The sequence below is a fragment of the Melopsittacus undulatus genome, chromosome 6 (genome assembly GCF_012275295.1).
Source record: "Melopsittacus undulatus isolate bMelUnd1 chromosome 6, bMelUnd1.mat.Z, whole genome shotgun sequence".
Classification (NCBI taxonomy): domain Eukaryota; kingdom Metazoa; phylum Chordata; class Aves; order Psittaciformes; family Psittaculidae; genus Melopsittacus; species Melopsittacus undulatus.
In genome coordinates, this window is record NC_047532.1 from 47311294 (window position 1) to 47339167 (window position 27874).

Genomic DNA, 27874 nt, shown 5'->3' on the forward strand with positions numbered 1-27874 from the left:
CCCATGTACATATTCTCTGTGATTCTACTAGAACCATTATTTTCAGATGCAAGCTAGGACTGACACCTGCTACGATCTGGTGTCCTGTCACACAGTTTTATCTCAACAGCAGTCATCACCCAGCACACAAGAGAAACAGGATCAAGGAATTTCCCTCTACTAGGTAGGCAAGGAAATACTTCTCATGTCCTAGGTAGTTTCTGTGTACAGTTATGGGGTTGTGAACATTTATTGTTTAGCCTTGCAAACAATTCAGATTCCAGAGACAGGTCACAGTAAAGACTGCCAGTTGTCTTTAGAATGTAGTCTGGTCTGCAAGCTCCTTGCCAAGCATAGTGAATCTCCGTTTCATTGTCCATGCCTGTGCTGTGAACTCTGATACGCTACTGAAAAGGAGTGAAGTCCCTTAAAACAGGTAGAGGGGTCAAAACCAGAAATGCACAATAATTAAACAGATTCTCCATTTTATTTCCAATAAAAATTTTAGACTCTAGATGGATACAGCATCTGCAAAACACAAGAACAGATACAATCAAGTTAGAATCAAGTTGTTCCTGGACTGTACCATTTTAAGCACAAGTTTTGCAGTTGCACAGGAAAGAGTCAGAAGGGTGGAAGAATTGCACCCCAATACTCCTTTGACAACATCACTAGAAGAATATTGCATCAAAACTCAGGGAGGGACCTAAAGGGACAGTCTCACTGAAGCCTTGTGGCTAAAACACCAACTGTAGAGCAGGTTCTAGTGGACATGCCAGGACAGCACCCACTAAGTTCAAATATTGGGGAGGTAGGAGAAAACAAATCTATCAATGGGTAGAAATCAGAGTAGAAGGGTGCAAAAGCAGACGATCCAGGGAAAAAAAAAATCAAGATAGCTTTAGAAGGGAGCAGAGGAAGAGTCCTAGAAGCTGAAAAGCCTTTCCAGACAAGCTGAGCCAGCACACAAAACCCTTGACAATGAGACAAAACCCCTCAGCAAAAGAAGCCACCAAGAAACCCCTCCCAGCTCCAAAAGGAGCACTTACTGAAGAGCCATGCTGAATGCACAACAGCAACAGAACAAAACCATAGTTCAAGTTTTCCCTCATATTAAGTGGGATTAAAAGGCTCCCTGAAATCTGCCACTAAGTACCTTGTTGCTGATATAAATCCACTTACCACTCGGATTCTGTGTCCAATGGCCTTGGCAGGAAGGTTGGAGCGGAACTTGGCACGAACCATGCCACTGTTCCCATGGGCGCGGGTTACCTTCCCCCAGATCACTCGTGTCCTGTTGGGCTTCCCACCGGGGGTTACGGTGTTGCTAAGGAAAGAGAGGAAAAGCTCTGCTGAGCAGGCCAGCCACAGGCCCCTACTGGGCTCTGCAGGGACAGGGCAGACAATGTGGCCTTATTAATGCACTTCAGTAACTTTATTCCACAATCATTTTTAAGCAGACCACATGTCACTTTTATTCATCTGTGAAATTTGCCAAGCCTGGGAATTTCGCTACACTTTCCAAACAGCTACATACTGCAGATTGTAATTTATCAGAAGCTCCACTGGAGAACTATTAAGTTACAAAGCTTAAGAATTTGTAAAATGCTGATGCCAATATAATCAAACCAAGAAGTCAAGAGTTTTCCAAAGAAAATGCAGTATCTTATTTGTACTATTTATCCAGACACACCAAAGGCAGGAGATGCTTAAGCCATTGGAATAGGCTGAAAAAAACAGGTTTAAAGTTTTCCATCTTGGAAATGCTGGTGGTCAGGTTAACACTTCAATAAATTTTATTCAAGGCAATTCTGAACTCCCATATCTGAACTCCAACATACACTCCCAAGAAAAAACTAAGTGGAAAATATTAAGTAACTGTTCTTAAAGGCTTCCACCAATGCTACACAGCAGTGACAGTACTCTGATATGGGCACACAAATGCCATGATACAAATTTCTCCAGGCTTCACAAAATAATTCTGCCATTTAATTAACTCAAGAGCTCACAGGACCCACCTCAAACTCACCTCACTTCAATCTACTTCATCAACCCACCTTCAGTATCTGCCAGTCTCAAGTAAAATTTGTTTTTCATAATTCCATTATCTGAATTAAGCCAGTTAAAGCAAAACCAACCCCCTACATTAGAACAAAATCACCTCAGGAAACTACTCTACACAGTACTCCATGAACACTCCACTGATAAACTGAACCAAATTTATTTTTGTTTTGACAAAAACTATAAGCAGACTGCTCACATGCTGGCATTTCCAAAAGCTGATATAGAAACTAGCTAATTTAGCATAACAATAAAAAGCAACTTACTTTTTAGCTTTGTACACATAGGCACACCTCTTGCCCAAGTAGAAGTCTGTCTCCTGACGGGCATAAACACCTTCTATTTTCAGTAGGGCAGTGTGCTCCCTCTGGTTTCGGAGGCCACGTTTGTAGCCAGCAAAGATGGCCTTGCACCACAGCCTAGAGACATTGAAAGCATTTGCAAATTAGAATTCACATCAAAGTATCAAATACAAAAAAAAAATTATGTGCTGTTTCAGCAGAATCTATTTCTACACCAGTAAAAATTTAGCCCGGGAAAAGCCCCACTACTTTTACGTATTATCGCAGATCCCTACATTCAGTCAAGAGAGAAAAGCCAAGTAACTGAGACATGAAGTATTTCTAAAGCTCTGTATCTTTCTGCTTGTTACAAACTTCTGGCACTACAGGCTGCATATTAAACCCATAGTGCTTCAACATCAGTAGGTGTTATGTTTTCAAACGTCTACAAACACTCTGTGGTGAGTTAACTTCTTTTGGATACACCACAAACTGTTTCCTGTGTTGTAATAACTGCTACAGAAAACAGTAACTGCTGCTAATTTGTAGCCTCAAAGGACTTTTTGAGCAGTTTATCAGGAAAGCAGTTTATCAGGACAGCTCCACATGCTCCAGACCAGTGACATTACACAAACTCCTCAGCAATTCTTCATGACAAAGATGTGTCTGTACAGTGCAGGTAAAGCAATTACAAGGCTCATTCCACACATCATGTACACAGTGTGACTGTCCCAAGTGCATCCAGCAACTGTCCCATAATACAGTAGTAGTAAATCAAGCTATCTAGTTTGACCTTCTACACATGCATGAGAGAAGATGAAAACTCTACAGATAAATATTAAGACAAGAAGTTATGATTCAGACCCAATTCCTACATCCACGAGAAAACCCGATAGCAAGTAGCACACTTACCCAAGGAGGCAATATGCCGAAGCCTCTACTGTACACTGGGGGTTATAAACGTTGTACTAACAAAGCCACCATTTATACTACACATCTACTGACAGGCCAGGAAAGCGTGGCAGAACATAAGAACAGCTACAACTACATATGAACTACTACAACTAGCTTAATAGAGACTTCAAAACAAGAAAGCACAACCGTGGGTGTTAAGAGAGCTGAGCAGGATACTGGGCAGAAGAGCTGCCGCAGGAAAACGGATCCCTGCTCACAGCTTTAACACTCCCAGAAATGCCCAGTCTGCAAAAGTTGTCAGTACAGCGTACAGCGAGCCAAAAGCCATCTCGGGGTAGGTAACTCACCTCCCGGTCATAGTGTCCTCCTGAAGCCCCGGTCCCGGCAGGCCTAGAAACGACACACATACCATGAGCCTTCCAGGCCAGTAGCTCTCTCCAGCCGAGCGAGCGGGAGCTGCCGCAGGCCCGGTCCGGGGCCAGAACACCCCGACAGCCGGGAGCCGCCCAGAACAAAGCAACAAGGGCTGCCAGAACACCCAGTTCAGGCTCCGCCTCGCGAAGGAGTTAAGGAGACCCTTCCACTTCCCCACAGAACGGGACGTTCCAGGCGCCCCAGCCCGTTTCAGCTACGAGCCCCAAACCTGCGGCCGGGACCATCCGCCGAACATCGGCGCCATCCCGCCCTCTACCCGCTCCGCACGGCGCAAGCCGTAGCACCACAGCAATCCCACGACCGCCAGCGAAGCCATGGTGGGGACACCTCCCTCCCGCCCTTCACCCCACACCACAGCTCATCACCTCACCCCCGCGGCCACCAACCAATATGGCGGCAAAAGAGAGAGCTACCGCGCTGCCTTCCGGGATGTGGGCTGTGAAGGACCCTCTTCGAGCGGCCGCGAGCACTGCCTGAGAGGACGAAACAGAAACGAGCCAGCGGGGTGAGTACATTAGACCTCAGCGCCATCAACTCGCCTCATCCCACGTCCCCTTACTCCTGCGGCTGGAGATCAGGGGAGGGGCGGCCCCAATCCGCCGCGCAGGCATCCGGCGGGCAACCCGTCGAGGCCCCAGAGCGTGATGGTTGTCATGGAGACGGGCGCCGTCGATACTGTGTGCCAGTGAGCGCCGCAGCGGGTCGGGCCCAGCCGCAGTAGTGGGTGGCTGCCTGTGGTAGGAGGGGAGCGGGTAGTATTTCGCGACGCGGAGGGTGAAGGGAGGCTTGGCAGGACGAACGGCGCCTCAGTCCGGCTGTAAGAACCGCCTGCGGGGGTAGAACAAGCCGAGGAACCCTGCGAGAGTGCAGCGTGGTGGAGTGCTTGGTACTTCTGAGATGGCCAGGGCTCTGGGGCCCTCTTCTGATGGCTGCTTTAGGGCCTTGCCCATCTGCCTCCCTTCTCACCTTGAACTGAATCATCTCAACATTAATTTCACTCCCGATATCACCTTGGTGACGCAAAACATGTATTTCTACACTCGGATCCCTGTAGAAATACATGTTTTCTCTTACCCATTTTCCATTTAGGGCCATACATATCTGATCTCTGTCACTTCTCTCACACAGCCAGAAACGTGAGGGAAATGCCCCTGGCTGGTTAGACTTTCACTGTAACTTTGTTCCTAAGTCTCTTAAGCTGCATCTGAACATGTGTCCAGACTGCTTTCAGGGGGAAAAAGGATCTCAGGAATCTCAGGAGCAAAGTCTACTGTTATCTTGTCACCAGGTGGGCTTAGAGAGCTTGAAGCTGGACTAAAGAATTAAATCCTGATCCAGGAGGAGAATCAAGTCTGCTTGTACATTGTTGGGTCAGGATAGAAGCACACAATGCCTTGCAAGCAGGTATAAGCAGAGTTTTTTCTTAGAGAGATTAAATTGTTAGGAAATAGGAGCAGAGAAGGGATAGAATATTATGCATTCTCTAAATTACTCTGTTGGCTTTTACTTTAAGGAAGAGGTAGAAAGCAAAGCAGTGCTCTATATTCTATCTAGGTATCAGTATGAAGTGTGTGCTAGGCACCTCTGCTTAGAGAAAGAACACTGCTTTGAGGAGAATGAACTGTCAAAACACTGTTTTCCAGCATTACACATCCACAGCCAATAAATGCTCCCTAAATCTTATCTTTTTCTGTCCCACACAGATCTAGTCCCATATGGGACATACAGCTAAAAGTAGCACCACATCTTTTATTCCTGAACTCAGTTCTCCAGGGTTCTCATCAGTGCAGCCTCAGGGAGCAGGAGTGGAAATTCTTTACAGTCAGGATGAAAGCTAAATTGCATCTCTAAGCCAAATCCAAGATATGTTCTAACATTTATAGTGGTAGGCAGGGTTTTGAAAGACCACAACTATTTTACTTGCCTAAGAGACATTTTTTTAATTAAAAACTAAGGTATTTCTTATTTATGTCCCAGCTACTACCACTATGGATATTTGAATCTCTCTTTGTCAATCATTTACAAAACAGAGCTGAAGGAGATGTAACATTCTCAGCTTCAAATTATCCCACTGGAATCCTTAATTGACTAAAAGAAATCCTGCCTTTGAAGCCATTTTAGTCTATCAGGCAGCAGGATGGGAGAAATGTGCATCCAGGACTCTCACACAGCAGAGGGAGTTGCAATCCCCAAAGGAACAGGAGGCCAGACTTTTTATACAGTTGTTTTAAAAATTATTCTCGACATGTTTTTCTTTCCCTTTAGATCAGCAGGGAAAGAATTTCAACCTAAACTCTTGGGGAAAACTGAATCCTTCACATACCTCCTTTTTTCTTTTATTATTATTAATAGAGTTTAATGAACAAGTTCAGCAAAGCAAAATGATAAAAGCCAGTGCCAATGGCTACATCAGGATGGTCTGTGAGACTGAGTTAATGGTAAAATCCTGGGAAAGCAGCTCACTATTTTACTGTTTCTTAATGCTCCAGTGGTTTCCTTCTCATTTCCAAGTCAACGTAAGTCCAGAGCGTACTAGTTTGGCACATGCATCTTCTGAAGGAGTGTATAAGAGGAGATACATAGGAGGAGCAAACCAGCAGGCTTTAGACATTCCAGACGTGAGTTTTTTAACACGTATTAATATCTTGAGTAAATTCTGTCCTGGACAGAAGCTGCTGATGGGATAGAGGAGAAGCTATTGTATCCTTCTTTGTTTCCAATTAAGTAACTTTTTCCTATAAAAGCTGTGAGCATTACTTCTTCTTTCAAGAATGCTGTCATAATCTTCTGTCACAGCTATCTCAACAAATTTTTGTTTTTTTTTTTTTTACTGTATTATTAGCACTAGGACTCCACATGTAATAGATTATTTTTATGTTGTTTAGACTCAAAACATGGGCTGTAAATTTCTTAAAAAGATAAAACCAAGTTAAACATTTAAAAATATTTTATCAGTGCCTGCTGACTGGAAAAAAACATTGTTTAACTTTCTCTATGTAAAGATACTTAATTTGTGCATCTCCACTTCTATCATCGAATCCAAGGTTGAAAAAAAAGGAAAAGTGATATTTTGGGTTTGGAGGAATTGTCTAATGGCTTACCAAAACATTAAAAATCTCAAAATTTCTGTATCGTTTATGCAGATGTTTCATTATCCATTTTTCTAAATGGGCCAATTTTGCCTGGACTAATAGTGAATTTCTACCATTCCTAGAAGCACTTTTGCAATAGTCCATGTGTAAGCAAGGCAAAGTGATGCTAAAACATACAGCAGTTTCACATTTGAAATGCAACTTAGCACAGAATGTTTAAGATAGTTTACTTAGTCCAGATATTGGTTCTTGTTTGACTTTCAAGACCTTCAGTTGATGACAGTTCCTGCTGAGGAGGAACACTTTGCATCAAAAGTGTTAAAAGCTACACAGTAATATTGAGGAAAGATTAGAGCATGCAGGTTCATCATCTGAGATCTTATAAGATGTGGATTTATTTTTCTGCCTTTTAAAAAGGTGCCTTCATTCCGTTGTTTTGCAAAGAATAAAGTCCATCATGAAACACTGCTACCCCCTAAACTGAATGGTGAGGCCACCTCACCCAGTTTATGCCTCCCATATCCATTCCTTCCTCAGCCTATCTATCCAGATCTACTGTAGGAGGGACTAGGCCCTACTTTGTTTTGTGAAAGCCAAACATTCCCACTGTCCCTGAATGCAGCCATTAGCAGAGCATGGCTCCTTTTATAAACAGTGTATGGAAGAGTATAAACAAAGCTAAGGAAGTATATGAAAGGCTGCAAATAAGGCTATTTCAGGTCTACCTTTCAACTACTGTTGCTAACACCATAGCCTCTTTCTCATTAGTATCTTTTGTCTTTGTTCCTCTTAGCAAGAAAACAGAGACTAAAGAAATGGAAAAACTCACTCATCTGGAAGCTCTGCTGTTTACTGCTGTGCTGGAGACTTGTGTTGATCAGCTCTCAATTCTTGGATATATTATGCCGGTTTCATATAAGGGCCAGACAGATCTCAGCCATGTATGTGCTTCTATCCTGCCTGCTTAAAACAAAATACCTTTTTTTTTCCTTGTCTTAGTGTTATGTTTTCTACCAGCATTTAAAAAAAAAAAATAATAACTCAGATATTTTCTCTGCTAAGTGTTCCATGACGCTTGGGCGAAGCAGCACATTCAAAATGCATGGATGACCAATTTAATATTTATACTGCAGCATCACTGAGAAGCCTTTGTCCAGACTTGGTGCAAAGGACCTCACTGACCTAAAATGAGGTTCCTGGGCTTATAATTTTAAAATCTCAGTGGTCAGATGACAAGCAAAGGACTAAGGAAAAGGAGGCAAAACATAACTATGTTCTTATGTAGATACACAGCTATCTTAAAAATACAAACTAATAGCACATTTGAAAGTACTCAAACCCAGGGTAATTCCGTTCCTCTCTAAATCCACACCAAAGTTCCTCTACTCCCCACAGACAGTGAATTAAGAAAGATTCTACTTCAAAATATGTTATTAACTATCCGTTCTCAATGACCATTTTTAACTAGTTGATTTCTAATACGCATCATAACTAAGAGGGTTTGGGCAGAGAGATAAGGATCAGAAAAGAAGTCCTAATGCTCAGGCACAAGTTTTTTGCTTGTGGAGGAAGCGGTTGTGATACTTCTGGTAGCTGATAGATATAGGAAACAGGATGGAACCATCCGGAGCGGTAAATGGTTCTAAGTTCTGTTGTCATATATTTGAAGTGACATTGCTGGCTGTTTACAATTTAAGTAATTTTAAACCCTTTTTTTTAAGAGGAACTCAGAAAAGAGTGGGTGACAAGGATAGAAATAAAAATTGGGATTTGAGTTTTCAGACCTAATGCTGTTCACTCTGTCTAATTTACCACTTAAGAATGCAACAGAAAGGTAAATCAATACGTTGTTTTCTACGTTTCCTTTCCATATTACTTTCTCTCTAAAAAAATCCCTTGTGGGGCCGCAGAAGCTGGTGTTACACTGTATTTCAGGGAGTGAACGATGCTTATACCGTGCAATAGAGGGCACTCCTCCCCTTAAAAGAGTCCTGTGAGCCATTCCCCACCTGTGTCCAGAGTTGGGTGTGTAACCTCTTCTGTGCCAGCAGCAAAACCACAGAGACAGAGTGTATCTCTAGAAAAATAGTTATTGTTCTTCCTCAGACACACAGACTCAGGCTGATAGAACTACTAAAGGTACACAATTATAGAGAAAACACCTTAGCTTTTTTCTTCAGTCACAAATGCTCATTTTTATCAAGTCACTTCTTAAAAAATAATTTTCTCACAGACTATGAACCCTACTTGTGTTCTGAAAGACGCCAGAACAAATTGAAAAGGAAATAAGAAAATGACTTAGGGAAACTACTCACTAACTTTGGTGCTCTGTAATTTGCTACTCCTCCCTGTTTCTCAGTTTATATTTGGCTGTTATCACTGTATTTGTACAAGACCCATATTTGCAAAGCACCCTGAAGCTCTGTCAGTCAAACAAATCAATGCCATTTTTAAAGACTGCCGTCTAAATTTCAGTTGATGACATTTTTGAGAGGATTAATCACCATGTTGGCCAGCACCTCATTGAATTTCTAAACTGGGGACTCTTGGACATTGCATTGTGCAGTGTACCCCCTCAGAGGAAGGCAGCCTTTCTATCTGCTGAATTTTGGGCAAAAGACTAGCAAAACATAAACAGCTAGGAGATTACACAGTTGATAACACATGCAGTTTACAAACTCCTTGTCTTACACAGTTATTTGGTAATTATTAGCATGTTTACAGACAATCCAGTTAAAGCCTTAGTGAACCTTCCCAGACATAAAAATAATCTATGAGAATGTTCATAAAATCTACATTATATTAAGCAGTTTGTTTGCCAAAATTAGTTCCTTCTGAAGCACGGTCATCACCAGCAAATTATTTAAACCCTTTTTTTTCTAATTAACTGTGTAATTTTCATTGGTCGGTGCATATTTTGCATGCAATTCATTTAATGTAAATTTAACTGTCTAAATTAAGCATATAGACACCTAGACTCCTTCTGTAGTCAGTGGTGAGTCAGGTACTACCAGAGACTTATTTGTCCAATCTGGAGATGTCCACAATACTCAAAATGAAGCAGCCCATTGCAGTGCCCTGTGCACTGCCCTCAGACTACACAGTGTTGCAGACCACTAATGGAGCTTCAGCTGACAAGTAACTTCTTGGAAGTAGAACTGACATACACAGTTGCTGCCTTGACCTGCTGTCCTCTGTTGCATTGGCACAAATGTGTGTGTGGTTGTGGAGGGATCTGGACTGAGAACTGGTGCTGCTAAAAATAAACTTACTTTTTTTTTTTTCTCTCCTTTTTTTCCTGGAAAATATTTCAGCTCAGTGAGTTCTCTCATCAGTTTTCTCAAGCAGCCAGGGCAGGAGTAGGCAGCTCTGGACTGGGCTGGGGCTGGCAGTGACTGGGTTAGCTGGCTTCAAGGGTACTGCTAGTACGTGTTCAGGCACAGAGGTGCTGGTAGGCAGGCAACAAAAATGTTAATGTCCCAGTGTATACACTTGCATTCTTACCCATAGCACTTAAAGCAGAGAAATTCCTAGAACCAAAGTCTCACCTGGCTTTGTAATGTGCTTTTACTTTTCTAGAGCTTTTTCCATTCAAATAAAATTATACACAGCCACAAGATACCTTTACATGTAGGAGAGAGCTGCCAATATTTTTAATTTCTCTGAATTCATATTATACTTCTTCTGCTTTCACTGTCTCAAGAAAACTGCTAAGCAGATAGCTGATGTCTATCACCTATTTCCACACATCTCAGCTCTTGTTATAACTGTAATACAGAGGGAAATGACTAAGGAGAGAAGGCAGAGAGGAAGCAGGCTAACAGTCTTCCAATACATAAAAGCTGCTGCAAAAGATGGAATTATTTGTCCTCTGTGCCTATGGTAATGAGGACAAGAATCCAGTGGCTTAACTTCAGCTGAGGAGACAAGAAATTTATGGTAACTGTTGTGACACACTAGCACTGACAGCATTGTCTCCATTGCTGGAGGTCATTAAGATCATGCCAGGAATAAAAAGTCTGAACCATCATCTCTTAGGGCAAACATTTTCACCTTCTGAGGCTTTTTCTAGTCCTGCTACTTTAGGACTTTTGATCCCATAAACATTAACAAGCCTACATTGTGTGCTCAGAGCTAACCAAGACAAATGTTTCTGCTCTTCTTCTCTTAGCAGAATGTAACATGGACTATCAACTGCTTTTAGTATAGCTCTACTTTATTATTAATTTTTCTTCTTCTCATATAATGCTGCAGAAGGTTTACTTCCAGTGTGCAAGCAGGTCTCTTATTCCCTTTCAGTCTGGCATTCAAGAAATGAAAGAAATCGTAGAGGCTCTGAAGGAGCTGGACAGTAACTACCAAGAGTCAGCAAAGCAAGGGAGTAGGGAAACAGTTACCTCCATGTCTCAGAAAAGCATTGAACACAAGCAGCAACTGGGGAAAACTGAAGAGCTAAAAAGTACCCGTCATCTTTCCAATAGGGTTATGAAAAACAGTGCTCTGTCTATAGAGAGTCTAAGAAAAATTCAAGCTGACAGGTGAGTGAAACACAAATACGATGACTGTGGGGGATGCTCTGAGCTGTAAAGTTCTCAATTTATCTCTTGTAAGCAAAAATACAAGCTCCCCACTCTCCCACTGCTGGGTACCTCAGTCTTGGTCCAGAAGGCGTACCTCTTAAGAGAGCAGTGGGGTCTAGCTTCATAGGCAATTTAGTTCTGGCCTTTGCTTGTCTCTAGATGCCAAGTAATGACAATCAGTTTACTTTGAATGGAGTTGCAAAATATTACCCAGTCGATAATTGTTGCTGAGGTTGAATTCATGCCAGGTACTAGCCAATGCTGATGTTCTGCTATCTGTAGTCAGGTTCCCCTAGCAGAGGTGTACAGGCCAAGAGGGATCTGAGCATTGTCCCAGCTATTCTGGAGGGCACACACAGCCTCCATGGCAGCTACAGAGACATTTTCCTTTATAGAACAGATAAGGTACATAAAAAACAAAGAGTGCTTTTCTTTTTTTTAAATATTTTTTATTCCTGCACCTAATCCAGTGCCTCGATTTACAAAAATACTAACAGCCTTTGGTTTAAAAGACAGAATATAGAGCTGAGCATTCAGGATGCATTTTCCTGCATTCTGGCTTTAATGTTATATCAACAGAGGGCTTAAAGAAGACTCTAACACAAATGAGAAAAATGCAGCTAAAATATAAATATCATATGCACCATGAAATTCAATAAACTGGGCAAGCCCATGTATTTGCTAAGATCAGCTTAGGGCTGTACTGGGATATTTCGGCACCTGAAATATCTGTCTCTTCACAGACACATTTGTCTGCCTCCCCAGGTCTCATTTTCCAAGATCCACCTGTCTGTCATCACTACTACAGGTCAACAGACTTCTTCCTAATGGCATCACAGTCTGGCACAGACTGGCTATGTTTGTGCCTCTTTTCTATTTCCCAGAGTAGCATTCAGAGCAGCATTTTTAAATTGTAAACTTCCATGAACTCCTAATACAGAGTTCTCCAGAAACACAAGAAGCAGATACCATGGGAGAAACACCTCTGGTTTTGGTAGGATGCAAGAACACAAATGGGACCTTGTATTTCCTCACCTTTTTATCTGAAAATAATAATGGATAAAGGTGCCTCACACTGTAGTACCAGCTGTTGTATTCCTTTTCTTCCTGGCAGGCAGTACGCAAGTGATGTAATTACAGCCACTATGAAAAGGATGCAGGAATCTGGAACGTTCAATAGCCTAACAGAAGCTAATGAGAAAGAGGAGGAAAAAAAGAGCAAGTTTCATGATGTCCTCATCAGGTCAGTGTTGTGTTCAGTACTTCCCTGCTTAACTGCTGAAAGCCAAAGCCCATTCTTGCTTAGTATATGCTAAAAAGTTTTTTTTTTTTTTAAAAAAAAACCCACTCTATACCTAAAATACAGAAAGGATTCCAATTTTTCAGCTTGAATCATTCAGTCTGCTTCACAAACTGCACTTCTTTCCCCCTCAGAAAGAAATAACTGATGGTTATGATACTGATCTGAGCTAGGAATTGCGTGAGCTTTGACTGCAGTGGACACCAGTGTCTGCATTAATGTGAACAGTGCCCCATTAAAATCATATTAATACCAAATTAAAACATTGTGTGATGTAGGAGCTCCCTGATCTTTAACTCCTGTCCCTAGTGAAAGTCAAAGCAGCAGAGAATCTGTTCCAACCAGGGCCAGCAATATGTGGTGTTTGGGTTGTGTGATGCCAGGGAGTATCTTGATCCATGCTAATCCTAACATGCTCCATTTTCCCAGGAGCAGTGAGGGGCTAGCAGAGATCATGACAGAGGCAGCTGTCTTATTTACAGCTAATCCACTAGCCACTGCACTGTAGATCCTCTTCTGTCACAAATCTTACAGGGCACAGATTTGTTATAATCTCAACTCAAACTGGTGATTCCTTAGCACAGACTTCTGGGCACTAGAGGTTTGGAGGTTTTTTAGCCTGGGAAGCTCTGGTTCAATCCCAAGCCTATCAGAGAGAATAGCAGTCATCAGAAAAGTATTTGACTGTTTTGAAGTTATTCTGTTCTGTGTAGCAGATCAGGCCCATCATTTAGGGTAGACAGCAAACCTAGTGTAAATCGTGATTTATCATGAGTCCAACCTACTGGATCAGCTAGATCCAGTGGTGGCTCAGTGGTTTGCCTCGGGGGCAAGCCCTCAGCTTCCAGTGAAATGGGTGATTTCAATCACAAACTCCAACTCTTCCACTGTCTAAACCAGAGGGGTTTATTGTTTATCCGTGAAAGGGACAGAAAGCAAAAGTAAAAGCAGCAATTGCTTGTGGAATAGCTATCCAATACTGGAAGGTGGAAAGGAACAAACAAATTATAATCAGAAAGAACATAATCCTTTTTATTCCACTCCATCAATCATATCTAGCCACTGGGACATCTGTTCTACTGTATATTCTTTTCATGGAATAAAATTGATCTTTCAATATAATGCATACTTGCCTGGAAAAGTGTCAATATACTAGTGTGAAAGCAGCCTGCAGTAAGACTAGAGCTCTGTATCAGAAGCTTGTGTTCTGATCAGTCACCCAGCTAAGGACTGAAAATTAAATGCATGTTTGACTGTAAGGTTGGGAGAGTATGAAGTCTCAGGTACTAACTGTAGTATTTACTGGCTTTATATCAAACCATAAGCATAAAAACTTATAAAAGCACTCTAAGTGAAATAAGATAGTAACACCTAGAACCTTATTGCATTTGTTTTGTTTTAGGCAGCTTAACACCTCTCTAGCATTTGCCTTCACTCATCCCTTCATAGATCTCAGAACCTGAAGCAGTGTTTTTTGAAAGATTTTAAGTCTGAGCAAAAAAAAACCCATTCTTGATACATATACTGAAACTTACACAGTTTGGCACTGTCTGCTGGTAAGGCATGCTTCTGCACAGAATCAGGGAGGTTTTTGCCTGAAATGCAGAAACTGTGACTCAGTGGTAGGCATCCTCCCTCTCTGCTATAGGATTTGCATCATCCTCAAGTGCTCTCCATACTTTCAAGACCATCCCCTGTTTTTTGGCTCATTCACCTATTCATTCCCATCCTCCTTGCTCAGTCTGTGCACTTCTTTCAGAATTTACTCACCAAGACACTAGCTTTGGTGAGAAGTCTGTTGCAGATGTACTGCCTCCTCAAGACTCAGATGAAGAGATGAATGCCTTTTTTTGCTACTCAGCCACAGGAAGCAGCTTGCCTTCTACTGGTCTGAAGAAGCTGGCCAAGCATTTGTGTGCACTTCTTTTAGTTCAGCTGTTAGAAACTCAGTGAGTGAGCAGGATAAGCAGGGCAGTGTTCAGCAAGGTGCCTCAATGTACCAAGAGACAGGAAGTTCCCCTTCAAGGTAAACAGCTCTTGTTTTGTTTGGTTTTTTTTTAATATATATTCAAGTGATTGTATTTTCATGTTTTCCTTCAGGGAGCAGGAAGGAAAGAAGCAGATAAAGTCACTTGAGAAACAGCTGCAAGATGTCAAGAAACAAACTGAAACAGAACTTAAGGTGAGATTACTTAGCACTGGGCATCAGGCCAGGGGGGAAGCCTGTTAAGCAAGGTTGCCTCTGCTGCACAGGAACTTGCCCTCAGCTGGGAGGACATTTGGTATATATAATGATCCATAACTTAGGACTATAGAAGCAGTATAATTGAAATAAAGATTTGTATTCTGAATAAGCCTGTTAACTACTTGAAGAGCAGTGTCCAGTGGTTTTCAAATGGGAGTTCAAAATTCTTGTAAGCTTGAGAGACTATGATCAAATCTGAATACCCCAAAACACTCCTGGGAGTGGCAAAGCACAGACATCTGCAATCAGTAAGAAAGAGGTTGTCTGCAGATAGCAGTATTTAGGGTTCTGTCATACTTACTCATGCAGATGTGACACCTGGCACAGAAAAAAGTGTCACAATGAGGGAGTGAGAGACACCTGGCATAGGGGAGTGTAATTTTTTTTTTTTTACCTACATTTTTGTCTGGGAAAAATTTCATTATTTTATCTATTTTTCTAGGCTTCCAGATATTAGAAAATCCCAAACCTGAGAGTCGTAAACAAAGGCAGATCAATGTTATTGCACACACACTGTCAGCTTGATCTTTTCCTTCCGTTCTGTCTGCAGCATAAAAATGATGTGCGGATGCACAGTAAATCTGGGGCTTTCTGGAAATGTCAGACTGGCTACACAAGTGCAGGTCATTTGAAAGCCATATCACTGGTCATTTTGATGCTCACCAGACAGCTCAGACTTGATGCTTGGGGGTGCTTGAGCACAAAAGCAAACACAGTTCTGTAGAGAAACATGGAAATGTAGCATAGCCCTGATGAAGCAGGAAGAGTGTTAGAGAAAACAAGCAAAAGGAAGGCAGATTTAGAGCTATACAAGGAGTGGAAGAAGGAACAAGAATCTGATGCTTTGTTCAGTACTGAGCAAGAGGACAGCAAGGGCATCAGAAAAAATAGTATCACTGAATTTTGTCTTTGGACGAAAGTGTGGACAGTATTCAAACCAGAATATAGTTGGCTACAGAGAGGAATTTTAAGCCACTGACATGCTGGTGAAGTACAGTTTATAGAACATGAGGGTTTTGTGCTGGCAGTCTGGATGTGCAGTGGAAATTTTAATTGTAAATAGAGGACGGTTGTAACAATATGAAGGAACTATTGGCACTGGTAGTGCATGCAGCTATCTATAACTGATGAAAACACCAGAAGTCCAGGAAGATATTGGAACAGCAGAGGAGAAAGCAGGAATATACAAGATGGAAAAATTCATTTAAGTCAATGCTCATCTACTAGTAGAGATCCCGGAAATGCATAACATTTCATAACATAAACTGTTAGGTGTCCCTGTGGGACAACCCAGAAGTTCCTTGACATCTGTGTGGCAGTTAAATGAAATAAGCTGGGTGGTTTGGCAGGCTCAAGAGACTGTATGTTATCTGCTTCTGCATATTGTCCCTTCTCAGTCAGAATCTGATGTCTCCTGGTAATCCCCTATTCTCCCACCTCTGAAGCTAGTGAATATGATGGTGTAGTTCTACTGTGTAGTGCTTCTCAAACCTCACAGTGTCTGTGCATGCAATATATGCATCTGGTTCTGGTTTAATGCCTTAATGATGTATAGGGAGCTGTAATCATCCTGTCTCACATTAGCAGCAATGTCCTGCACCACGCAGTCAGGCTGGGCACTTCTCTGTGTCCTGCCCTGCATCTCTCCTACCTCTTGCAGCATAAGGCAGGGAGCTCCCATGCTGAGAGAGGGCTCTTCTCTGTATTCTTTCAGTGTCTTCTGCTAATTTGATTCTTGCTTTTTGCCACATGAAGTGGGATCTGAATTCATCTGGGATTTTGTTTTTATATTTCCAGCTTAAAGGTCCTTTGCTCAGCTTCCTTACAGTTTCAGCTTTGATAACAAATCAAAGACAAGACTACTTTCAAGTACTCCTTTCCTCCTGTGCCAAAAAATAATGGTGTCTCCCAAGGGAGAATAATTTCTATTTGCTTCATATGGGAGTTTCCCCTAGGCAGTTTTACAGCCACTTGCATGATTTGTCACCTTGCCAGCTAATTAAAACAAAAAATACAGCTTGTGGATTTTGGAGTACTTTGAACAATAATAATGCACAGACCTGTGGACAAAAGCCTACATGGTTGTCTCCAGTCTAGTGGATGAGAAAACAAAAGAGAGCAAATCTAATAATGGAACCAGAAAAACATAGTCTTTGCTTCATGCATGTTGCCTGTATGCTTGTATTTTCAGCTTTGCTACCTCTTAATGAGATGCTAATTAATGCAGTGTTAACCTGCTCAGCTCATTTTTTCTTTCTAATGGAACACAAATCAAATGCTGAATGTTCTTTTTTTGAATCTTGTTTGTCTTCTTGGAAAGCACTGGTGTCTCTAAAGGAGCTGAAATGATCATTCTGGTTTTGCTCTTATCTTCCATGCAGGAGCATCACCAATAGCTCTAGTTTGGCTTCAGGAGTTCTGTTTGCTATTGCAGTGTTTATTTTCTAGCTTGTATAAAAATACTCACTTTCTCTGGTTTCCTGGACAAGTGATAGCAGTCTGTACAGCAGCTTTTGTAACAAGTTCACATCATATAGTATTATATAGTTTATCATAAAAGCGTACGAAATTTAAACTTCAGAATTCCTGCATTGCTATTCACCTGAAGACTCTTTATGTCCTGTAGGTTTTGTGGTATAGAATCATAGAATAGTTAGGGTTGGAAAGGACCTTAAGATCGGCCAGTTCCAACCCCCCTACCATGGGCAGGGACACCTCACACTAGACCATATCACCCAAGGCTTCATCCAACTTGAACACTGCCAGGGATGGAGCATTCACTACCTCCCTGGGCAACCCATTCCAGCACCTCACCACCCTCACAGTAAAGAATTTCTTCCTTATATCCAGTCTAAACCTCTGCTGTTTCAGTTTCAACCCATTACCCCTTGTCCTATCACTACAGTCCCTAATGAAGAGTCCCTCCCCAGCATCCCTGTAGGCCCCCTTCAGATACTGGAAGGCTGCTATGAGGTCTTCACGCAGCCTTCTCTCCTCCAGGCTGAACAGCCCCAACTTTCTCAGCCTGTCTTCATACAGGAGGTGCTTCAGTCCCCTGATCATCCTCATGGCCCTCCTCTGGACTTGTTCCAACAGTTCCATGTCCTTTTTTATGTTGAGGACACCAGAACTGAACACAATACTCCAAGTGAGGTCTCACGAGAGCAGAGTAGAGGGGCAGGATCACCTCCTTTGACCTGCTGGTCACGCTCCTTTTGATGCAGCCCAGGATACAGTTGGCTTTCTGGGCTGTGAGTGCACACTGCTGGCTCATGTTCATTTTCTCATTGACTAACACTCCCAAGTCCTTAATCATGCCATACATGTGTGCAAGTCATGGTATAATTTTATGACAAGCAGTAATACTGCAGGCTACCTCCCCAACAGACAAACAAGTTGTTGCACTACGGTACCAATGAAAACAGGTCCGTAACTTTTACTGTGTGGGCTCTCATAACACACCCAGAGCCACTGTGTCAGTGTACCACTTGGTAGTGCATTTAAGTGGTGCAACTAAAATCCATCATGTTTCCTCCGTTATCCTCTCCCAAAAGGACAGAAGATGAAGTGTTCTGGGGGAATGTTTTATACACACACACACACTGGCACATGTTCCTACCGCAGAAATGCAGTAGGTGATTCCACCACAAAGCACAAGGGCTGTGATGGTCCTGAGCTCCTGGGTGATTGCTGGCAGAGACCCAAGGCAGCTCAGCAGGACTTGGAGCTGGTGCACTAGATCCAAACCCAGCTCCAGAGGGACAGGACTTTGGACAAGAGTGTGGCTGCTAACAGGTCTCCTCCCTCTGCCAGCAAACTGCCCCTCACACCGTTTGCTCCTGCAACTGCTGTGATCAGAGGTGAGCCAGCGCAAGGCTGCAGAAGCTGTTATGTCGAAGCTGGGTGACCTTCCAGTCCTGGTGTCCTTTTGACTGAGGCATTTCTTGGGGTGTGCAGCATGCAGATGTTCTGGCAGCTGGGACAGAGCCTTACTGAAGTGTCTGTAGGGCTTCATGCTGTGGTTTAAGGGGAAGCAAATCCAGGCTGCAGCAGGTGTGTAGATCTAAGCATATCTTCAGGCTTTGCAAGCTGAGATACTGCAGCTGCCAGTGGAGAGACTTGAGCTCATACTCACTCAGCGTGGAAGCAAGAAGGCAGGTAGCGGGGCTCTGCCGGCATTCTACCTGCCTGCACATAGCACAGCACCCATTTCCCTGCCCCCTCCCAGTGACTGCCAAATGGTGGGCTCTGGGTGTGCTGCTAGCTGCAGAAATTCCTCAGACTCTTTACTCCTGTTGGCTATTTTTGTAATCAGTGACTGTAAATACTAATTGCTGTGGAAGAGCTGAGAAATCTAGGTGGCACTTGAAAGAGAAACAAATCAAAGTAAATTAAGACGCAGGGGTGTGCATAGCCTCTCCAGCTAAGTGCAGTTCCTTTTGCGGCCAAACAGCATTTGTGGAGCAGACTGCTATGGCATTGGCTAACAGCAGCAGACAGGACTCTGAGCTTATGTCTGCAAGCTGAGAGATCAGAGAAAATCAGCTTGTTTACCTGCTTGTGAAGCAGACTGGCTCTTTGCAACTATTTCCTGGGTTTTGATCTTGCTCTCTGCCAGTTTTGTGATAGTTTTGGACACACGAGGTATGATTTTGCATCTTTGGTTTGGCAGATTCAAGGCTGAAGTCATCCCAAATAAGCAGCCCAGAGGTTTACTGCATTAACTATGGCAGTGCTCAGTGTCCTGGCTGGGAACTTTGCTATGATAAACCAGAATGCATAAATATGAACTAATTTGCCAGGTGTTGCTTCAGTTCAGGGAACAGCATACTCTACAGATGGTGCCCACAGCTTGTGGGCATCTACTGCTGTATTTAAGGCCTGCAATCTAATACCAAACGTGCCCCAATTCTGCAGCACCAGGTCCATCAGTGGGGCTGCAGTAGTTGCCCACACGCCTCTAGCTGACTTTCCCTCTCCAAGCAAATGCATTGCTGTAAACCACCAGTGGGGTTTTTATTTCACTTCCTGTCTGCTTTGGATTGTGTAACTAAGCCCCCAGATTCCCCACCTCTAACAAAGATGTTTTACAACACTGCAGACCAAATCAAAACCACAGACATGCCATACAACAAAGAAAACAAACGGCACAGTCAGGCCCCTGTCCCAGCTGAGGCCTGGGGTGCTGGAATCAAAAGCAGTTTTTCCTCTGCTTTACTAAAATGTAAAAAAAAGGAAAACACGGTGAAGTGGTCATGCTCTGCCCCACCTCTGTAATACATGACTACTTTGTAACCTAGGCTGAACCCTTCTTTTCTGATCTATTTGCAGATCCTTAGCAGACAGCAGTAACACTGACATCCGCAGCACTTGGCTTTGCTGAGTCTCAGCACCAAAAAAACCCAGCATCCTTCCTCAGCATCTCCCCAGTCCCTCTGCCAGCCCCTCAGTTTTAGACATGATTCCACAATGAGATAGGAAGGCAATGTCTAAATAAAGTGTTTCGGTCACCTGGCATATCTAGCAACTGGGAACATGAGCCCTCCCAGTGCCCACCAAAATTTCATAACAGGGAAAATAAAGGCCATTACCAGAAACTTTAATAGGGCACAAAAAGTTGCTGTCCGTAGCTGTCTGCATCCGTATGATGCTATGGCTGTAAAATAGCACCTGACTTTGCAAACCTTCAAAAAATAAAAATAAGTGAACACATGATGTTCAAACTCACAAAACAGCACCAGCCAAGGGCCCAAACTGTTCTGAGCCTCTACAGGCGCACTTTAGTCTTCCTAACTATGTACCAAAGTGGTGCAGAGGGAAGGATTTTCCTTTTAACTGTTCCAGACTCTTCTTATAGGGAAACATTTTCCAAATGAGTCATGCTGCAGAGACTCGTAAACACAGCACTATTGAGCTGGTTTCTTCCTATGGCATTTTTCCATATTTACACATCTAAGGAATGCAAGGGTGCTTCAGAGACAAGATATGTGGACTTCAAAACATTTAAATGCCAGCACTTTGGTATTTCATCTTCAGCTGCAAGGTTTGGCTGATGAATGTCAAACCCATCACAGCATGTCAAGAAAGCAGACAAAGGCTGTAGTGGAGCAACCAGGCACCAAACCCAAGACATTGATTGATCTTGCATAATTGCATAGGAGATGTTGATGAAACCATTTAACTCTTGATACAGGAGTCCAGAGTTTTGCATTTTACAGGCGGTTCTTCTAAGTGCCAACCCCAGATTAATGAACGTTTATCTGTTACTCAAAGAAATCCATTAAAAAAGAGTAAACAACCCAACAATCCCATGTCAAGCAAATGCACTTTGCTTCCTGAGCATGCTCCAAAAGCTGGACAAATGGCTCAGGATTCTTGTGAGTCCCATGTCGAGTTCCCCAGGGACAGAATTCCCGCAGGAAAGCTCAGCTCCATTGCAAAACAAAGCATGGGAAGAGGCTGGGATCTCATAGCAAGCTTGCTTCAGCATTTCCTTGCCCTGAGTGTATGTTTTTATAACAAAGCAGACACCATCTACCTGATAAGATTTCAAGAAAGAACTGTTTAAACATAAGCATCACACAGATAAGACTTTCACCTGATCCTAAGGTTGCATTTATAGAGCTGCTGAATAACTAGGAAAAAACGAATCCAAGGAATAGGGTATGCTTTAGGAAATTAACCTTTGGCTTACGTGGGACTGAGGTATTATTTCCTCTTACAGATGCTCACTCACTGAGATAGCCTAATTCAGTAGTTTAGTAAAACCTAACTTTAGGCAGTTGAAATTATTTGTCTTCTTTCATGCTTATAATAAGCATGACTGAATCCCTTCCTGGATCAGAGACCAGAGGGCCTGGTTTCTTGTCTCACTCTGTTCATTACTCCACCCTCTCCAGAGGTAATCAGTCTTTGCCATGGGTTTACTGCCATCTTTATGAGTTACAAATCAAACTTTCCTTTGAAGTTGAGGTTGAAATGGAGCAACATTCAGGGAAAGTGTGAAGCCTATAGCCTTGATGCTCCTGAGTTTATCAGGGACTGGAGAGATTAAGAGACAGTGAGCTGATCTCAGTCTCTAGGCTTGCTTTTGGGCTTCTCTCTCCTCCACTAGAGCCGAGATGCTATGATTCTTAACCTCAAAGATGAGCTCCAAGAGATAAAAGCCAAAGTGAGCATGGAGAGCTCCTATGTGAAGAAAAGCACTGATCTCCAGGTCCACGAAACCCAGAAGAGGTGTAACAATGCAGAGAATATCCTGGACAAGGAGATTCAGGTAAGCCCTTCCCCATGATCCCTACTGGAAGGCATATCCAGCTAGGAAGGAGAGTCCTCCCTTGCTCCCCAGATGCCCTTTGTGTTCTCCATCACAGTCACCAATACAACTATTTGAACTGGATCAGAAAACTCATCCAGGTTAGAAATCTTTCACTCTTTCACTGCTTGTCTGTATGGTCCTGCAAACAGCAACAGCATGGATGGAATGGCTGCAGGAGACAATGGCTGGAGGCAGGACTGCTTAAAGTAATGACACTGTCAAAGAAACAGACCCATAACTACATCCAAAGGGTGTAGTTCCAAGGCTGTTTAGCAACATAAGGAGCTTTGAACTCTCAGCACTGGTGTGCTGCCTGTGGTGCTGATAAAGCTGTTCATGTGGCCCTAAGGTGAATTGGGCTAGAAAATCATTCTGGTTTTGCAAACTTCCCCTTCCCCCCTTTTCCCCAAAACAAGTGTGATCTAGTTGTCCCTTCTTTATGGATGGCCCAAGGTCAAGGACTGCCTCGGTTAATTTTGTCACTGGGAAAAAATGGCCTTGACTACACAAATTGCTCCTGCACTCTTGCTCACAGCTCAGCTTTCAGCAGCGAGTGTGTGCACACACATATGCACTGACATTGACTCTTGTTTTCTGTTTGTGCTGATCACAGAAGTTGAGGAGCAAAACTGATGAGGAGATTCGAGTTCACCTGGAGATTGAAGATTTCCTCAGGCAAAACCATAAAGTACGTGTGACTGCTAATGCTCAAAGCAGCAACAGATAAACATTGTATCCTCAATTAGTGCCTAAACAAAGCCAGTTATTGCTCTATCAAATTTACCAGATTCTTCATTGCTGCTGTTTGAATGACTGTTTATCCTCAAGTCATAATTAACCCAGCTCACCCAAACTTGGGATTTGCTAAGTTTCCTTAAAATTAGAGTTCATGTAATGATTGACATTGTTTGTTCAGGTGTTACAGGATTGTTCCTCCCTCAGGGAGTTGTATTCAGCTAACTGGAATTTTATTTAGACCTTCCTTGGCAGTAGCTGGGGCTCCCAGTGCCTCAGTGAAGGGTGCTATTGCGCACAGTGGGGTGACCATTTCACGGACCCAAGTGTTGCACACAGGAGGCACCAGGGAGGAAATGACAAATTGCCAGCCCAGTTTTGCCTTACCTTAATCTGAGGAAGTATCAGGGTTGGATAATTGCTAATTCACAATTATTGTACCCATTTTCAGCAGCAAACAACCATGAATGTTCTTGTGCTGTTGATCCAGAAGTTTAGGGCTCTGCTATTATCAACAGTGTGCCCATTACAGTGAATAACACTGGAAAGCATCTCAAACCACACGACCGGAAGAAAACCTGTACTACTGCAGGGTGCCTAACATCTCTGCCAGTACAAAATTTATTAGAAGATACTAAATTAAAAAAAAAAAAAGAGTGCAAAAAGTGTGCTATATCGTGTGAGCAATTGTTGTCCTCTATCCCAGAGCCTTAGGCTGATCAGTGCTTCATAGTGAGGGGGCTTTCCAAGTACAAGCTGCAGCCCATTTGACCTCTACCATACGGCAAAGTACAAGCCTCTCTGTACTCAGACAGCAGCTGGTGGCTCTATAGGGGCCCACAGAGAAGAGAATGACCATGGCCTCCATCTCCCTTGTGTGTCCAGCTGTGATGCCATAATGAGATTGATGCTTTCCCTCAGATTATTTTTCCATGCAAGCCATCATGGTTGTTGCCATGGAGAAGTTGTTCATGAATGGAAGGAAGTCATCTGGGTGACTGGTTCAGAAACACCTGCCCTTCTATTCACAAGTGAGACAAAGCCAAGTTCACAACCTGAAATATTGTGAAGTGCACCTCTGAGACCTTATTCCTGGTGTGCTGAGCTTAATACAGAAAGTGGGTAGGGAGTCAGGCAGAGGATAAAAGCTTTCTCACTGACAAATTCTGTTTCTTAACCTCCTCCCTCCCTTTGTGTACACACAAAGAATGGCTTCTAATTGTCACTTACTTCACCAGGACTGTGTACAAAACTAACCCGCAGTGCTGCTCCATTCTTCATGTGTCCCTGAAAGCCCAACCTAGCGTCTCTTCATCCCCAGTCCAGTGCTGCAGCTTCCATGGTAAACTCCCAGTGAGGGACCTGCACACCTAGGGTTTTGGCCATTTCAAGATGAGAAGAAAACACCAAGCATGTGAAATCTAGGGGACTCTTACCACCATTCTTACAGCAGGCCATGTAATAGGAGCAAACCTTTCACCTGTACACTCTTTTTACTATGCTGAGCACCACTCTATCCTCCTGCAGAAGGTGCAAGAGAAGCTGGAATTCTGGGTGGACAAATATGAAAATGACACAGATGCTAAAGACAAAGAACTGGATGCCCTAAAAGCATTAAAGGCAAACCAGTTGGAAATACTGCAGGGACTTGCCAAGGAGGTAAGACATCAGCAGCATCTCTGCTCAACCACACAAAACTGCATCCTGGCTTTTTCTTATCTGCATTCAGGTAAGGAACCAGGACCACGGAAAATAAAAATCAGTAATCTTGAGGTGTAGGGTGAGATGGTTCTAGGAAGGCAGGGACCAAGTAGTCATCTTCTATTTGCTACCTGTGACATTGAAGGATGATATTTCCCCTACAGCAGTTGTCAAAATACCAGCAAGTAATCATAGAGCTATTGACAGCCTTTGAGAGGGGCAAAGACACTGTCCCATCCTATCAGTATGCCTCACCTTCATTTGCTGCCTTATTCTGAATGTACCTGCTCTTTCTAGCCACACTGAGGTAAGACAGGCTGAGGCTGGAAGAGGCAGTTCATCCCTCCCTGCAGATGCACATTTACAGCTGCACAGTTCTCTAACGGGCTGATTCTGGTTAAAACCATTCCTGCCCCACACTAGTTTTTTTGTTAACTACCATGCTCTGAACACAGCTATGCAGGCACAGTAGAGCAGGCAGCACAGGGTGGAGAGAAGTGTCTAGAAAAGGGTTTTCTAAAGCCAGAAGGAATTAATTTGTAATCATTCCTTATTGTCACTGGGTCTGAGATGATGGGACTGAGTTAGATGTTTCCCTGTTTGTGGGCTCATATTTTTCACTCTGTACACTGTCATCTCAGTGTCTCAAGTGTGTTTGTACATCATCTGCTGCCTATCCTGGGGGAGCACAGGTCCTTCCTACCACCATCTGTTGCCTGAGACACCATCAGACAGCCATTTTACAGCACAGGATCAAAGGGTTAATTATACCCAGGCCATGAGAGGCTTCATTTTGGCAGCAGTGCCTTTGGACTGATGGTGGTAATGAGCAACATTTGCCATCTGGATTTGGGAAAGATCAAATAAAGGAGATGGGGGAGGAAGGCTCACACTAACACATTGCCCTTGGGCTGCTGTGGAGCTCCCTGGTGCACAGGGTAGTGACCCTGACTGTGGCCCAGCAGACAGCCAGAGGAGAAGAATCCTGGCACCAGGGTCTGGATGAGACCTGCTCTGGCAGGCTGCTGGGCAGGGTGAGGCTTGAAGGACAGTCCTGCACTTTAGGGAAAGTAGTTTTCATGCTGCTGTTGCCACCCTTGTTCTATCTTGCAGTGCCAGATATTTGAGAAAATCATCATCACTCACCGGGCAGAAGAGGATGCTAAAAGAAAACAAATGGAGAAGGATGCCTTGGAGCTGAAGAGCACCCTGAAGGTAAAGGAGAGCAAAGCTGAGGCAGTGCTGCTCCATCAGCAGATGGGAGTTAATAATTTGTGCCATTTATTTAGGCAAAAAATGACCCAAGAAAGTTGGCTGGTGTGGAGCAGCACAAGCAAGGGAAAGACAAAGCCTGTCCCTCTCTACTGGGACAGACACAAAGCCAGCAGACAGCTGCAGGTTTGAGAAAGGAGCAAAAGCAGAGAAGCCGATACCCTTGAATGATTTGGGGCTGTGCTTATCCCACCAGTGCTACTGCATGGGTGATAGAGGGAGGGTCATGGAGCTGTCCAATGCTCATCCCCTTGCCACCAGCAACAGATGCCCTTGGCCCAGATGTGGATTCCTTCAGCATGACCAGCAAAGGCCCAACTGCTGCTATGCAGGCCAGAGGTCCCCTCTTGCAGCTGGGGAGCACTAGAGAGACTCTGCCCATTGAGTTGTACCAGGTACTCCAACAAGTGGCTTCTCCCTCTCTCTCTTCCAGCTGCAGTCCTGGTGGAGAGGTACAATGGTCCGCAAGAACCTTGGCCCCTACCAGGGCCTCAAGAAGATGGAGAAAAAGAAATCAGACCACAAAGAAAAAGGGAAAGAGGAAAAAGCTGGAGCAAAGAAAAAATAATGATAACTTAAGAAAGTGGCCACAGAAATGCTCCAGGGCTGTTGCTGGGCATGGCACTGCAGTCTGTGACAGAATGAAATAAACCAAGTTGTCGTGCTATTCTGGAGAACACAATCGTGTCAGACACAGTTAAGGTAAAGCTACAGTAACTCTTACGATCTTGAAGCTGCCCTTGCACAGCAGAGACATTTTCTCCAGCAGAAAGGGGATTTGCAACAGAGCAGTGAGAAACACTATGTCCCCCAAAGTTCTGTATGGAAACAAGACAGCTAGCAGGAGGTAACCCTGTTAACAGCCCAGTATCTTGCCTGCATGGGATGCTCGGCACTGAGAACGTCCTCTGCAGACCCCAAAGCTCTGGCCATGGCTGAGGCACTTGGGTTTGCTGCGGCTCCAAGTGGGGTAGGGGGGCCAAGTCACCCACACTTGGGCTCAAGCAGCATCCTCCACGCTGTCAGTGCCAGCATCAGGTCAGCAGGGGAAAAACTGCTGACAGCTTGCAGTGTAAACACAAGGGCAGTCAAAGCATGCAGCTTTCCATGCCCCCAGTCCTGCAAAATGTCAGCACACAGCATAGCTCCGGATGTCTTCCCACCGAGGGAAGGCACATCGAAAAAAGACAGAAGATGCACTGCCTGTAGGAGCTACCCTGGCCTCATCCGTGCACAGCAAGATGAGGCAGCAGAGAGTGAAGTTGCTGGACAGCAGTGCGCTGCTTTTCTAACCAAGAGGGGAGTCTTCTGCTGATACAATTGTTAGTCATGTACAGGTCTGTGCACAAAGCAAAATTAGCCCTGTGGTTGAGCTGTCTGGTGTCACTCCCTCACAGGAAGAGAGAGCTCAAACCACACAAAACCTGCTGTGCTCTTTGTGATCAGTTGATGCTGGCTCCAAAACATCCTCATGTCCAAGCTGAACTCTGCCAAAAGATATAAAGGTGATGACTGAAATCGTAAGCACAGAGCCTTTGGCTCATGGCTCTGTCTGAACAGCAGAGAACGGGCTGGTGTCCAAGTATCAGGCAGAACGGATCGTCAAGGGAGCACAGAAGTTTCAGATACAGGTTCCCCTCCCAGCACTGGTACCAAAGCCATTTTGTTCACTTTTCGTGGTCTCCATGCAGTGTTAAGAGCAAGTATCATGAGCCAGGACTGTGCTTGCACCCATATCGACACTACATATCCACACTCATCACTGTAGGAAGTGCCTCGGAGCAACTGTGGGACTTAGGTTCCAAATCTTAACTCTCCTTTCTCATACACTGCTGACTTATGTTTTGCGTATGTGGTGGGTGTTAACGGGTGACCTGTTCAGGTGGAAGGAATGAAGTCTGCTAATAAACTCTTCAGAGGGCTTGAGCAAAGGAAAAAGCAGGGTAAGTGGAGGGGTGGT

The 27874-nt window shown here is 43.7% G+C and overlaps 2 protein-coding genes across 3 annotated transcripts; one reads left to right on the top strand and one right to left on the bottom strand.

Annotated features, from left to right (window-relative positions):
* Positions 1–447: 447 nt before the first annotated feature.
* Positions 448–4151, bottom strand: RPL35A (ribosomal protein L35a). 2 transcript variants are annotated; one of them, XM_005142308.3, is made up of 5 exons: positions 4042–4151; positions 3584–3626; positions 2307–2459; positions 1162–1306; positions 448–507 (listed from the first exon to the last, which is right to left on the bottom strand). In XM_005142308.3, exons 2-5 carry the CDS (start codon positions 3592–3594, stop codon positions 484–486), a joined length of 333 nt encoding a protein of 110 aa, XP_005142365.1. In that variant the 5' UTR covers positions 3595–3626; positions 4042–4151; the 3' UTR covers positions 448–483. The 2 variants fall into 2 exon arrangements, with proteins under 2 accessions (XP_005142365.1, XP_030898922.1); XM_031043062.2 differs by having other exon boundaries at positions 4037–4140.
* Positions 3813–26584, top strand: IQCG (IQ motif containing G). The gene is made up of 10 exons (XM_005142309.3): positions 3813–4176; positions 7557–7704; positions 11063–11301; positions 12458–12586; positions 14744–14825; positions 22003–22164; positions 22820–22894; positions 24469–24600; positions 25756–25857; positions 26348–26584. The coding sequence occupies exons 1-10, from the start codon at positions 3986–3988 to the stop codon at positions 26480–26482; spliced, it is 1395 nt and encodes a 464-aa protein (XP_005142366.3). The 5' UTR covers positions 3813–3985; the 3' UTR covers positions 26483–26584.
* The last annotated feature ends 1290 nt before the right edge of the window (positions 26585–27874 follow it).

What these genes read in the sequence shown, in the direction of transcription:
- RPL35A (XM_005142308.3), bottom strand. An exon ending in TATGTGTACAAAGCTAAAAA is followed by an intron (nt 1,307 to 2,306) that starts GTAAGTTGCTTT and finishes CTCTTTCCTTAG; the next exon opens with CAACACCGTAACCCCCGGTG. An exon ending in TTGGACACAGAATCCGAGTG is followed by an intron (nt 508 to 1,161) that starts GTAAGTGGATTT and finishes TGTGTTTTGCAG; the next exon opens with ATGCTGTATCCATCTAGAGT.
- IQCG (XM_005142309.3), top strand. Translation starts at nt 3,986, where the DNA reads ATGGTGGGGACACCTCCCTCCCGCCCTTCACCCCACACCACAGCTCAT. An exon ending in GCCAGACAGATCTCAGCCAT is followed by an intron (nt 7,705 to 11,062) that starts GTATGTGCTTCT and finishes ATTCCCTTTCAG; the next exon opens with TCTGGCATTCAAGAAATGAA. An exon ending in TCCTCAGGCAAAACCATAAA is followed by an intron (nt 22,895 to 24,468) that starts GTACGTGTGACT and finishes ATCCTCCTGCAG; the next exon opens with AAGGTGCAAGAGAAGCTGGA.